The 14,349-nt window shown below is 38.4% G+C and overlaps 1 protein-coding gene across 22 annotated transcripts in view; it reads left to right on the plus strand.

Moving 5' to 3' along the window:
- CAST (calpastatin) overlaps positions 1-14,349 on the plus strand; it is a 109,624-nt gene that overhangs the window by 79,761 nt on the left and 15,514 nt on the right. For 21 of the 22 annotated variants that reach the window (XM_043594179.1, XM_043594098.1, XM_043594119.1 and 18 more), the window contains 8 exons: positions 1,699-1,782; positions 2,653-2,700; positions 3,730-3,825; positions 5,467-5,562; positions 9,302-9,403; positions 9,913-9,996; positions 11,633-11,683; positions 11,857-11,928. In XM_043594179.1, the coding sequence (XP_043450114.1) occupies positions 1,699-1,782; positions 2,653-2,700; positions 3,730-3,825; positions 5,467-5,562; positions 9,302-9,403; positions 9,913-9,996; positions 11,633-11,683; positions 11,857-11,928 (633 nt within the window). The remainder of the gene's footprint in view (positions 1-1,698; positions 1,783-2,652; positions 2,701-3,729; positions 3,826-5,466; positions 5,563-9,301; positions 9,404-9,912; positions 9,997-11,632; positions 11,684-11,856; positions 11,929-14,349) is intronic. The other variant, XM_043594283.1, reaches the window with a different exon arrangement.

Raw genomic sequence — 14,349 nt, forward strand, 5'->3', positions numbered from 1 at the left:
CAAACAGGAATAGAAAGGATTTAACGGTGCACATGATTCTCACCGTCCATAAGCTTGGAGAGGACAGTCTTCTACAGGTGACTTCTGACTTTCACGAAGGCTGTTTTATAGGTAGAAACCTCACGAATTTCTGAATGGGGGAGTGCCACTACGTAATAGGACTTCCTCCACGTGTTGCAGTAGAATATAACTGGAAATATTTTTTTTAAAAAAACCACAACTTTAATCCCTTAATGATAATTGTTAATTTACAGGACAATAAAACTGTAATTCTAAAGCCTAGAAGAGTGCTTGGCTCATTAAAAGTGCTTAATATTTTTAAAATCAATCATTCATTCAATGGAGAACTACTATTTTAGGTTGAAATACAGATGGAGCAGTAGGTTGAGCTGGAATTTGCTAAGTGATATTCCTCTTTGTGCCCAGGAGCTCCTTGTTTTGTGATCTAAATCCATGCCTTGGTACAGGTGCCAATTATTACATATCATGAACTTCCCATAAGTCACCAGTAGTTTAAAATGCAAATGCTATATCCTAGAAGCCAGTGATCTACTATAGAACTGCACTTTTATCTCGAATGCAGTTGGTTATTCATGGTTCAGTAATCCAATAAAGTCCCAGTTCTTAGTGAAGGGAGTACCTTTTTTATTGCAGCAATCTACAATAGCCAAATTATGGAAGCATCCCAAGTGTTCATCAGTAGATGAATGGATAAGGATGTGGTATATACATACAATGAAATACTATTCAGCCATAAAAAAGAATGAAATCTTGTCAGTTGCAATAACACAAATGGAGCTAGAAAATATAAACCTAAACGATATAAGTCCAGTCAGAGAAAGACAAACACCATATGATTTCACTCATATGTGGACTATAACAAAACAAACAAACAAGCAAACAAAAAAAAAGAGGTAGAAAGAGACACAAACCAAGAAACAGACTTTTAACTCTAGAGAAGAAACTGATGGTTACCAGAGAGGAGGTGGGTGGGGTGTTGGATGAGATAGGTAAAGGGGATTAAGAGTACATTTACCATGATGAGCACTGAGTAACATATAGAATTGTTAAATCACTATAGTGTACGCCTGAAACTTACGTAACCTGGTATGTTAACGATACTGAAATTAAAAAAAAAAAAATTTAAAAAAGAGTCCTTCTAAAAGAGGTAAAACCAATTATCCATGGATCAGCCAAGATTTGTGATGAGCTGCTTCTCCCATTTCTGAACTGTATTTAACCATGGGAACTGGTTGGTTTTTTCCCCCCTAGATAACTGAGTAAGAGATGAAGGCTATTGAAATAATTACAACTAACTTATGCACTGTGCTTAATGGTCTCGATATTTTATTTCCTTTTCTCTAGTGATCCTTACAAGTCAGTGGACTAGGTAAAAATTATTGGTAGCCCCATTTTACTGCTTAAGAAAGACTAAGTGGCTCCCCAAGGTGATAGAGCAGCTGAGAGCAGGGCGGGGACACCTCTCCAGGATTCCTCGCCCTGTTGTTTTTTTCTGTCTTCCTCACAGCCAACCAGTTACCATGGTCTTGTGCTCTGTAGTTTACAAAGCACAGACACACACTTGAATCTGATATGGTTTTCTCTACAACACTTATGAAGTACATAAAGTGATATCCTCTTGTTTTACCCACATTACCCACATGTTTTGTGTTTTATTTCCCTCTCCACTTTAATCAGGCAAAAGCTAAAGAAGAGAAACTAAAAAAGTGTGGTGAAGATGATGAAACTGTGCCTTCGGAGTATAGATTAAAGCCAACCACGGTATGCTGTTAGCCATGGCACCTAACAGAATATGCTCTTCTTCATATCATGTTCTGTTGGGACTGTTTCCATGATGCTCAAGAACATGACTATCCCAGTTCTTATACTAACTGAACCCCCTGAACCCTTTCTTTCCTGTTCTTTAAAGTTAGTTGATTGTTTCCTAAGTAGTAACCGTGTGGTCATTAAAATTCCCACAAATCCAAGTGTTCCAGATATTAACAATGCGTGATATAGATCCTTAACCTTGAAGCGTAAGAAACAATATGGGAATAAATTTTTCTGTAACCATTGTATGGATAAAAGCACCATAGATCTTTGAAGGGGTAGACATAAATATGTAGCTATTTGCCAGTATCCTTAGGGTGGTTTGTTGGTGGTGGTTTGGGTTTAATGTGAGGATGGTGGACTTCTGTAATTATATCTGTAATTTATCTTTCAAAAATTAAACGTAAACACATGATAGAAAATGTTTTGATTCTTCTATGTGTTTATATATGGAAACTGTCCTTACAGGTGCTAATATAGAAAGTTCCTCAGTTTAGAAATATTCTAAATTGTGAAACGTCATCTCCAAAAAACAAAAAAAGGATTACAGGAATGAAATCTACCTCTTTACCCTGGATTGGAGAACAGAGACTTTTTAAGTTTATTTATTTTAGAGCTTAGCTGTTTATTCTGATACTTGATTTAAAAAATACTGAAAATTTATTCACTGAAATATAAGAAATTCACTCAAAAACAGATCATTAAAATATAAGGGGAAAAAAAAATCTCCTCCTATCCTGGAATTCCCTAGAAGAAACTTAACAAGCCATGAAAAGAAAATGTTCTATTTAATTTTCAATGAATTTTCAATTTTGTTTACAGGATAAAGATGGAAAGCCACTTTTGCCAGAGCCTGAAGAAAAATCCAAGGTTAGGAAATGATCTTTCTGATAAAGAGCAAAAGAACTGTAAAGTATAAATTGAAGATCATTTTGACAGGATTTCTCTGTGGAGACTTTGAATGCCAACCTAGTTATAAAGAGAGGGGAACTTGTGGTAGCAACACCGCTCATACCTCTGACTCCTTTTCGTATCTTTTATGATTATTTTCTTCATGAATTATTACTAGAATATTGGGAGTTTGTAGGTGGCAATCATTGCACATTAGGAGCTGATGTCAAGAATGCCTCAAATTATATTGTTGGCACTTCAGAATTTGATTATAATCATGACATCAGATATTTTAATGATTCTACACTGCCTTAACTTGGTCTAAAGCAGTCAGGTCCTCACTGAATGAAGGGGGTGCTGTGATTTTTCCCATTTTACATGTGATGAAACAGAGGCAGAGACATGTAAATAGCCCAAGATCTTACAGCTAAAAACTAGCAAGACCAGGACTCAAAACTCAGACTACCAACAGAGGCACAGCTTCTAGATGACATGCCGTTCTGTTGTAGATGACTGGTATTGCTCAAAATTTCCACATGCTCCAAATGAATAATACCATTTCATCTGAAGGAACTAGGGACGGGAGAACTTTGTTGCCAAAATCCCTCAGAGTCTTAGGGAAGGAGTATATGATCTGTGTTTCCTGAGCTATTCAGAAGGCACTCATTAGGAAATAGTGAAAAACAGTCACATACGAAAAAACTATACAGATCTTCATTAGAAAGAAAAGGTGGTTTTATGTGAACAGAATTCTTCTGAAACTGAATTAACAGGAAAGTTTTGGACTAAATCATGAACATTTTTGTGGTACCCCGGTGTTTAGTATTCCTTACTTGTTGCATGACATTTATCTTACATTGATAAATTAAAAAAATACCCCAAACATTAAATTTTGGATTTAGATCCTAAAATATGGCTTAATACGTGTTAACAGGAAATTCTCTATGTAGAACTTTCTTGTAACCAAAAAGAGTCACTTTGTAATATAGTGTTTTTCTTATATTCCAGGCCCTGAGTGAATCAGAACTCATTGATGAACTTTCAGAAGATTTTGACCCGCCCAAAAGTAAAGGAAAACGATCTAAGACAACCAAAAAAACAGAAGTATGTTTCTAAAAATAGAAGTCTCTATTTTGTGGGCTTTTAAAGATATTTTTCTATAATCTTAAAAATCTGAGCCCCAATTATTTTAGCATGATGCAGTTGATGGAGACCCTTTATGCCATCTTTTTTTACATGCAGTTTTGATCTGGACTTTTTCTAGATGGGCTTTCTTCTCCCACACTGGCCCAGATGTTCTTGTAATTTAAGTCCTATAATCATTCCTTCACATCCATGCTTTCCTTTCTCTTCCTCCTACTGTAACCTAAAGTTGTCATCATCACTCAGCTTATGGTGGCAGTGGCCTCTGTCTTCAGTCTTACTGCCGTCCTTCCCACATGTCCGCCAGAGTTACTGTTTCTCAAGCGTGGTGGTAGTCACATCATTCCCGTGCTCCAACCCTCAGGAGCTCCCTGTTCCCCACAAAATAAAGTCCCTGCTAACGTGTTCTGGCCCTGGCTTCCTTCCCTACCAAGGTGTGTCCTCCCATTACTAAACCATGACAATAAGGGCTTGAGTGTATGTGTCCTTGGCTTTTCCCATGTGGTCCTGCCATGTAGAATAAACTTCCCTCCTAATTCGAGATCATCTAAAATGTTAGCCAGGCCTTTAAAGTTTTGCTAAAGTATGGCCTTTGTCTCCTGCTTTTCCCTCCCCAAATCTTACCACCCTTCCAAACCTACCTAAGCAGAATACAATGTGTCAGGGGCTCTATTGTTCTTTGTATATCTGTTAAGATCTTTATTACAAGGAAGCTTTTAGCTGTCTTCATCTCCACCTCTGATGTGTATACATAGTTTTCAGTAAATACTAAGTTCCTTGAAGGAAGAGATAGTGCCCTGCTAATGACCATCTACTGAGCACCTTACATGTAGGATAACTTTTCGTAAATGTCTGGATTAAAACTAGTTTGTTTGAAATTTTACTCTTGTGATAAGATAGCACAGTGGTCCTCAGATTTTAGTACCAGGATTGCCTGAGGGTTTGTTAAAACAGATTGCTGGGCTCCACCTCCAGAATTTCTATAGTATTTGGGGTGGAGCCCTAAGAATTTGCATTTGTAACAAATGGTAAGGCTGGTAAGGCTGATGCTGCTGGTCCAGGGACCATACTTGGGGAACCTCTGGGATAGTATTACTACCTTGCATTTGTAAACATACCTATTTACAATTGATAAGATAATATTAAATATATAAAAATGATGGATTTATATTAAAACATTACATTCTATAATTGGTGTATCATTGTTATATATTTTCTGAAAATAATATAAATAATAATAGTTGCTGATATTATTGAGCTGTGTTCCTAGGTAGTATGCAGAGCACTGGACATGTTTTATTTTACTGAAAGCCTCACGTTGACCCTTGAGATGTAGGTACTGTCATTGTTCTCATTTTCCAGATGTGAAACTGAGTCTCAGAGTTTAAGTAACCTACCTAAGGTAAGAGGTAAAACCAAGTTGAAATCATGGTAGAAGAGTTTGAACCTGCGATTTATTCACTATTTAGCAATCCTTAGGCATTTGAGAAAGTCATGCTTACAGCATATAATATAGCAGAGTGTGTCGTTGGTCCCTTATTGTTCAGTCTTACCAACTAGATATTTCTAAAAACTCTTCCTTGTACTTGCCTCTCTCTGCAGGCATCTCAGGCTGCTGCCTTGACTCCTGTCAGTGAGGCTGTGCCTCGAGCTTCCATGTGTACTATACTGTCCACACCGACCAAGCCAGCTCCCTTGGTGAGTGTTCCCTTGGACATTGAGCAGTGTCCTGGGAAGGTAGTTCTTTTTCCCATGCACTTGCCACTGTGTGTTGCCAACGCATCACTTTATTCTGTTAAGATAAAAAGAAAATCTTTTAGAGCTATGGGGTCTACTGTTCTTTTGGCTTCAGGGTATCCTCCAAATTTAAGCTAGATTTAAGTTTTTCATTAAACTTCTACAGGCTGTGTTTTTTTTTTTTTTTTTCACCTTCTGAAATTCTTACTGGTTCTTCAGCTGTGGTGGATAATCTTGCTCTTTCACTTTCCCATATCTTTTGAGCCTATTGGGAGTTCCACAGATAGCCTGATGGTACCTTTTGTTGGCTCTCCTAAAGGAATAATCTACACCAATATCATCATGACTTCTCCCCACTCCCAACTGAAGGAAAGTTAACTCAGTTCGTTTTCCTTTTCTTCTTAGCTCTCTCTCTCTAACTTTTGTATGAAGTATGGTAATTAAGTAGTTGAATCTTTTTGAGTTCAGTGGGCTTTGTTTCTGTTAGCAGGTAGAATCTGACTCAGAGTAACAGCTGATGGGACTGTGCTTTATTACTACAGACCTAGTGAATAGCTAAGTTGTTCTGGATGCTTTGCAATATCTTATTAAAGTTTCACAAGGCCATTATGAACCCTGTTCTGATCATCTCTCTATTATAGATGAGGGAAATGAAGCTTTGAGTTGACCTTGAGCAATCCATTTAACTTTTCAGAGCCTGGGTGAGATAAGTGATAAGGCTTCTGCTCTTAGCCACTTTAGCATCTAGCATGGATAGATGGCCAGATCTCAAGCTTTACAGTAGAATTTGATCATTCTCATATGGAAAAAGGGCAGGGGGAACATGGGCGAAGGGACCCGCCCCCAGGAGGAATTAGGAAATATTCACAGAGGGAAGGCAAGATCACACCGGGAAGTGGGAACAGCACTGTTTTCCTGGGGAGAACAGTGAACCAAGGACAGGCCAGCCCAGAGGACTTGGTGTGCTTGGATTTAGTGCATTTAGTTGTTTGAAAAAAAAGGGTGGAGAAGTTGTAGGACGTGTGTCCTGGGTGCCCTGATATGGCTGCTTCCTGCCAGGGACATTTTTGGTGCCAAGTGAAAATCCCCTCAAAGTCCGGGGTCTCCCTCCTGCCTTACACAGGACTCAACCTCTTTTTGAGGTCTCTGGGTACACTCTAGAACTTTCACATTGTGGGAATTAAGTCACAGGCACGGTGATAAAGAATTGGAGAAGAGGAGAGTATGTGGGGCAAGACAGTGAAGGAAGGAAGAACAGAGGCAGTGAGTGGAATCAAAAAGACAATAGCCAACATTCCAGAGAAGAACTCTGTGACCTAAACATGTATGTATCCTCTGCCTCTTGTGCTCCAGGTGATTGCCAGGGCCTTTGAGGGTTCGTTCCTTTCCAACTTTACCCTGACTATAGCGAGTCGAGCACTGGATGTTTAGTGCACAGAAAAGGGCTCTGCGTTTCCCATTCTCTGATGATCTTTTCTGCACTTCTGTTCTGTCAGCTCCGCTGACCATGGTTGCTGAGATTACCATCACTGAAGTTAGTTGACATTTCTGTAATTGGGATACCCGTGAGAGCCACAAGAATAGCTGTGGAGTGTGACAAAGGTCAGAGGGCCCAAGAAGGGCTTGAAGATTAGTGAGCAAAAGAAAACCAAGCAGAAAAAGGAGCCTAATGTGTGCCCTGCACAGTTCTTGCTCATATAAAGCTTGTTAAGGACATCCAGAAACCTGAATACTAGTTGTGAATTTGACAACATAAAATACTACAGAAATAGAAGTTGCAGGCCCTAGTTCTATTTCCTGATTCCTTTGCTCTTAAAAATGCTGTGTATCCTAGCTTTGCTCTGTTTGGTTTAATTCTTAAACCAAGGGAAACAGGCTTAACAGGAAGTAGTAGTTTCCATAGATTCTACAGCAGAGAGTAGGAGAAAACAGAAGTGAAGTAAGAGGACATGTCTTAGATCAGCTAGCAATTCTGATTGCTTGGTTAAGACTTTGGTCACTGCAACTCTTGCACTTTAGATAGAATCCCAAACAAATTAGATATACATCAGGGAGTTTTGCAGCTCCTGGGAATAAAATCTATGCAGTGTCCAACCACCAGATGGTGATAAATCACCTTCCACTCAGGTTCCATTTCCTCATTGATCTTTTTGCAGTGCAACTTAGCAGAAAAACTTTTCTTACTTACATTGTTGGTTAAGCCATATAAAACAGAAAGACATTTTTACTCTAATATTCAGATATGTATTCTATGTGAGGTCATAGAATTTTATAAGAATAAACTTTGAGACTTTTTAATTCAGAAGCTTTCACACTTTAACCAAGAACAGCAATAAGAAATTCATTCATATTTCAACGCAGTATCTATATAATAGAAAAAAACAGCTTAATTAGAAGTAATTATTCTTGTTATGTATGATGCATTCTATTTTCTATTCTTTCATTAAAAAAAGGTCTTGGGGCACCTGGGTTGTTTAGTTGGTTAAGCATCTGACTCTTGATTTCAGCTAAGGTCATGATCTCATGGTTTCGTGGGTTCAAGACCCATGTCGGGCTCCTCTACACTGATGGTGTAGATGCTGCTTGGGATTCTCTGTCTCCTTCTCTCTCTGCCTCTCCCCCGCCCACACTGTATCTGTCTCTCTCAAAATAAATAAACTTTAAAAATTAAGAAAAAAAAAAGTCCTGCCCGTGAACTGTTGATTTTATGAACCACTAATGTGTGGATCTTGACCTGTGATTTGGAAAAAGTCAAATCGAGTCCTATCTTTTAGCCCAAACATAGTTTCTCCTTTATTTTCCCTTTATATCATTTATGTTTTCTTCACTCAGTTTCATTTTAATAACCAGCATAGCTAGTGCTCACTGTATCACAAGGGAGCACATTTCCTTTTGAACACTGGGACCCCAGGTAGACAGTTCCCATCGTGCCACTCAGGTTAGCCAGCCACAGTCACCTGAATCATCATGAATCCACTTTGGCCAGTAGAAGCCTGGTAAAGAACACAAACTTCTGTATCTTGGCCGAGGCTCTGCCCGAGCCACCACCTCTGGGATGGGCCAGGCTTATTTCACAGAGCTTTGAGAGGAATGTCCTCTGATAGGCCTGAAAATCTTTCCTGCACCATCTCTAGAATGATTACCGTACAGGTCACTTCTTTGCTGGCTTTCCACTTGTTTGAGGTATATTCATCCCATTGTCTTCCTTATTTCCAAACCAAGAACTGGGTTAGATTATGTAAGTTTCTCCATGTCAATATATGTTGTACCCACTTAATGTAAGAAATTTGGTCTAGTTTTTAACATTTTAGGTTTTTCAAACATATATTCTAAAGATGTTTTTTAAGTGTACTTAATTTGAGAGAGAGCAAGCACGGGGGAGGGGCAGAAAGAAAGGAGGAGAGAGAGAATCCCAAGCAGGTTCCTCGCCGTCAGCACGAAGCCTGACGAGGGGCTCGAGCTCACAAACTGTGAGATCATGACCTAAGCTGAAATCAACAGTTGGAGCTTAACCGACGGAGCTACCCAGGCGTCCCTAAACATAGATTCCAATTCAGTTGGTAATTCAAATTACTAAAAGATGACTGTGCTTCTTATCCAAGCCTGAAATAAGGATATGCCCTTCTGAATTGTTTGTTGTAGTCTTTTTTAAAAGGAGTGATTAACTGCCTTCTTAGTATATCCACAAATATGCTTTTAGAAAGGCATGGTGCCAGATGATGCTGTAGAAGCCTTGGCTGGTAGCCTGGGGAAAAAGGAAGCAGATCCAGAAGATGGAAAGCCTGTGGAAGATAAAGTCAAGGTAATAGCAGCTCAGTCACTTCCTGAAAGTAGCTGTGATTGATGTTCCTCACTCCCCAAGCAAGTTAGTCATCTTTTTTTTTTTTTTTTTAATTGCCTACAACACGTGACGAGCTGGCTTTATCTATTTATGGAGCATATCCTGTTTGACAATCTAAACCTGAGTAAAGCATCAGTGTTTTGCTACAGCAGTGGATGGAGAACATGCACATAATCTCTGAATCTCACCTTGGCCATGTGCATTTCCACTGCCGAGGAGTCCTGAGAGAAGAGGCAGCTGTCCACCCTCCTTTTCATTGCTTTTTAGCCCAGCCGGCATAGTGGTGCTGTCTGAGCCGGCTCAAGTAGGGGAGGGTGTGAAAGATGTGTAGAGTTGCTGTAGGAACTCTACACATAAGGCCATACATATGTTCTAATCTAACACTGGAGTTATTTCCCTCAAATGTAGGCACTTAGACATCCACTTTGCGGAGATATATTAATAATGAGAATGGTATAATTTTTATTCAGGAGAAAGCCAAAGAAGAGGATCGTGAAAAACTTGGTGAAAAAGAAGAAACAATTCCTCCTGATTACAGATTAGAAGACGTCAAGGTGAACAGTGTTTTTCTGTTTTATTTTAGTTACTACTGAATTTTATAAACTAAAGAAGGGACATGGAAACAGGCCAGAATATAAAGATTTTGTTTTTAAGTGATAGTTTTTCCCTTAAAACTTAAGTGAAAAAAACCTAATGCCTAAGCTACCTAATTTTTTGCCATGTAATACCTGCTTTGTTACAATACCAGAAGCAAAGAAAAACTTAGAAAGCCTTTATATAACTAGGAAAAACCAAAATGAGGAATAACTATTTCCTGTGAAGAAAAATTTCCAACTCTTAGATACACATTGAAAAAGAAAGCCTGTTTAACATTGAGTAGAAGGATAGTTGTTCTGTTTCCTTTATTTTGAAAGTAGAGATTGTACACAGCTAGTGACACGGAGGGGAGTCATTGAAGTACAACCACTTGAACAGGGGCACACGTGGACAGTAGAACCAATGTCAGTCATCTTCATGAGATACCACTGCTCAAGAGAATATTCACCTAAACGTATATACATTTATATGCATTTATATACAGCTACATACATATGTAGCCTTGCGCCTATTTTTGTATATGTGGATTAATGGGATTTACCATTCATTTATAAATTTTTCTTTACTAAAAGATGCTTTAATGATTCTGTCCTGTTTCTCAGAAGTGGCACTTAGAGTCATCTGAAACTTGGCATCGTCTGAGCCACAAGGATGAGCTTCCCGGGGCAGGAATTTTGTCTGTCCTACTTTCTGTGCTATTCCTAAGTGCTTACTGCGGGGTGTGGCACCGAATCAATGGATAATGTTTTGTTTGTTTGTTTTGTTTGGTTTTTTTTATATAATTTATTGTCAAATTGGTTTCCATACAACACCTAGTGTTCATCCCAACAGGTGCCCTCCTCAAATGCCCATCACCCACTTTCCCTCCCTCCCACCTCCCATCAACCCTCAGTTTGTTTTCAGTATTTAAGAGTCTCTTATGGTTTGCCTTCTTCCATGTCTGTAACTTTCACCCCCTTCCACTCCCTGCTGGTCTTCTGTTAAGTTTCTCAGGATCCACATATGAGTGAAAATATATGGTATCTGTCCTTCTCTGCCTGACTTATTTCACTTAGCATAACACTCTCCAGTTCCATCCACGTTGCTACAGATGGCCAGATTTCGTTCTTTCTCATTGCCAAGTAGTATTCCTCAATGGATAATGTTGAATATATTGGCTGTAAAGTTTAGCCAGCTTTTTTCAGGCAACATTTGCAAAGCCCATCCCCCACACAGGTGAGGGGTGCATCCCTTTGCTCCCTTCGTGTCCTGTAAGTGCCCTGTCACAGAACCTTGTGCCACACTACTTCAACTATTTGCATGTTTCTCTGCTGCACTAGTTCATAGGCTTCTGAGGTCACAAGCCTTGCCTACTTCATTTTTTAGCTCCCACGCCTAGGGAATGCCTGAGCTGTTGGTTGGAATGAACTAATTAGAACATATTCTCTGATGAGAGAATGTTTTTCCTGAAACGATGAATCTAATTTATAATGTACAATGTCAGGTATGACCTGTAGACCCCTTACAGTGTTTAAAAGCGTTCATATTTGTGATAGATCCCACAGGATAAATCACGGGAAATGATTTAATGCCATGGTTTTCTCTTCTGAATAGGATAAAGATGGAAAACCCCTCCTGCCAAAAGAGCCCAAGGAATCACTTCCAGTAAGCAAGCCACTTTTCTCTGAGTAGATCTTTCTCATCTGGCCCTGATTGTTAATTCTGGAACGGGATAGCTTTCTTTTTAATAAGTCAATTGGCAGTAAATAGTGACATCATTTGAATAATGAGGAAACAGTTGAGGTGGTGTTTGTTGATATATTTTTTGGTTCTTGCAGCCCGTGACTGACGACTTCCTTCTTGATGCTTTGTCTAAGGACTTTGCTGGTTCCCCAAACTCTTCATCTCTTGTAAGTCTGAAACTCCTGATTTTATTTCCTTGCTTTTAGGGTGGCAGAAAGAAACGGAAACTAGTGACTTAGAATCTGACTTTGGAGGTGAGGAAATAATCATAAAATTAAAGGCTTTCAACCCATTGTAGCCATTAGAAATGTGTTGTGTCCTCAAAGTGTACCAGCACAGTGGACATTTGCAACATTGTAACTAATTGAACCAATGAGCACATACTCTATCAAGTATACCTATGAAAAGAGAATTTAAAATTTGAGTTTATCCAAAGGTATGTCTCAAATAACTTTACTTGTTAATATTTTTACAATTTATCATTTTCCATAATTACCTCATAGGAAAACTTAGCTCTGGGTAGAATAGATAATTCCTCAAAGAGAATTCTATTACTAGAAATTTTAGGAAATGTTGGGTAATGGTAAGCAGGTTTCTCTACTACAGGATTTTTATGGCTTATTTATATGCAAATGTAAGTCTGTTGGAGTGCCCACACTTAAATAACTCCAGACCTTTTTTGTGTGTGTGGGATTGGGGTTATCTGTTTACAAGGTTCTTAGGTGGACAGTGTCACGGAACATACATTAGTTGAGAAGCAGAATGAGTAGCAACTAGAAGAAATAATGATTCGTTGGAGTTGCTCAAAGTTTTTGGACTCTGAAGCAATAAGCCCATCAAAGAAGGTATTACTAACCAGTTAGTAATAGAGTCCTCATAATACCCCTATGAAAACACCATGCCCACGCAGTTGAGTCACCCCATTCCATGACCTTCCACTCTTCCTCCTCCATACAAACATCTTATATTACAGAGAGGCTCTTGAGTCCTAATTTAGGGAAGAATATAAAGTGAGCAGTATCCTCAGAATATGGAATCTTATCATTACAGTGATGCAAAACATAAGAACAAATTAGAGGGATCCAATGCCTTAATTCCCTTCCTTATACCATCTGTATTATTATTATTATAGGGTATTTTTCTTTTAGAAATTCAAAGAAAATGTAACAGTGACTTTATATCCTTTATATCCCCATCCAAGAAGATGCATAGCAGTGAAATGACTAGAGATAAACATTTTTTATGTTTATTTTTTTTTTGAGAGAGAGAGAGAGAGGGAGACACAGAATCTAAAGCAGGCTCCCGGCTCTAAGCTTTTAGCACCGAGCCCGACTTGGGGCTCGAACCCACAAACTGCAAGATCATTACCAGAGCCAAAGTCGGATGCTTAGCCGACTGAGCCATCAGGTGCCCCAAAACAACCATTTTTTTAAAAAAAATTCTAGCTTAGAAAATTAATCTCGCAAAGGGAAAAATTGTTAGTGTCTGTAGTTAATAAAGTAGAAATAACCAATTACAGTAAGTCAAATGGCCAAAGTAGAAAATTATTTGGGGGAAAGTCCCAAGAACTTTGGAGGAAAAGTCATCATATTCTGACTCATAATTAATCTTCAAATATAAAGGTGTGCCTGCTGTACATACCATGTTCTTTTATCACAATAAAGTAGAAATTCTACTTAAAAAGAGAATTTTAAAAACATTCCACTATCAGTGAGATCAAGGAGTAAATTCAGAATAGACTATTTGAAAAATCAAGGATAAGACATTTGCAAATCAAAATCTTTGATAAGCAGGGCACCTGGATAGCTCAATTTTTAAGCATCCAACTCTTGATTTTCTGCTCACGTCATGATCTCATGATTCGTGAGATCGAGTCTACCCACCCCCCATCAGGCTTTGTGCTGACAACAAGGAGCCTGCTTAAAATTCTCTCTCTCCCTCTCTCTGCCCTTCTCCCACTCTCATACACATAATAGAATACAACATTTAAAATAAATATATTTAAAAAAATTTGATAAGCAACCAAAGCAGTATTCATGAGATACATTTATTATCATAAATGTCTTAATAATAGAGGAAGAGAAATCTGACTAACCAAATGTTTATTGGATTTTAAATTTCAAATTTAAGCTATTATAAAACTATTATTATAAATAAGCTATTATTTTACATTTAAATAATATATTATAAACTAACCACCCAAAAGAAAGTAGCAAGCAGGTTAAGTAGGAGATGAAAATAGCAGCCTGATTACAAAGCTGTAATCATCAAGACATTATGGGACTAGCACAAAAATAGACACATATATCAATGGAACAGAATAGAGAACCCAGAAATGGACCCACACAGGTATAGCCAACTGGTCTTTGACAAAGAGGAAAGAGTATCCAATGGAAAAATGTCTCTTCAGCAAATGGTGCTGGGAAAACTGGACAGTGACATGCAGAATAATGAAAGTGGACCACTTTCTTACACCACTCACAAAAATAAATTCCAAATGGATAAAAGACCTAAATGTGAGACAGGAAACCACCAAAATTCTATAGGAGAAAACAGACAGCAACCACTTTGACCTCAGCTGCAGCAGC

Source organism: Prionailurus bengalensis, chromosome A1 (assembly GCF_016509475.1).
Source record: "Prionailurus bengalensis isolate Pbe53 chromosome A1, Fcat_Pben_1.1_paternal_pri, whole genome shotgun sequence".
Lineage (NCBI taxonomy): Eukaryota > Metazoa > Chordata > Mammalia > Carnivora > Felidae > Prionailurus > Prionailurus bengalensis.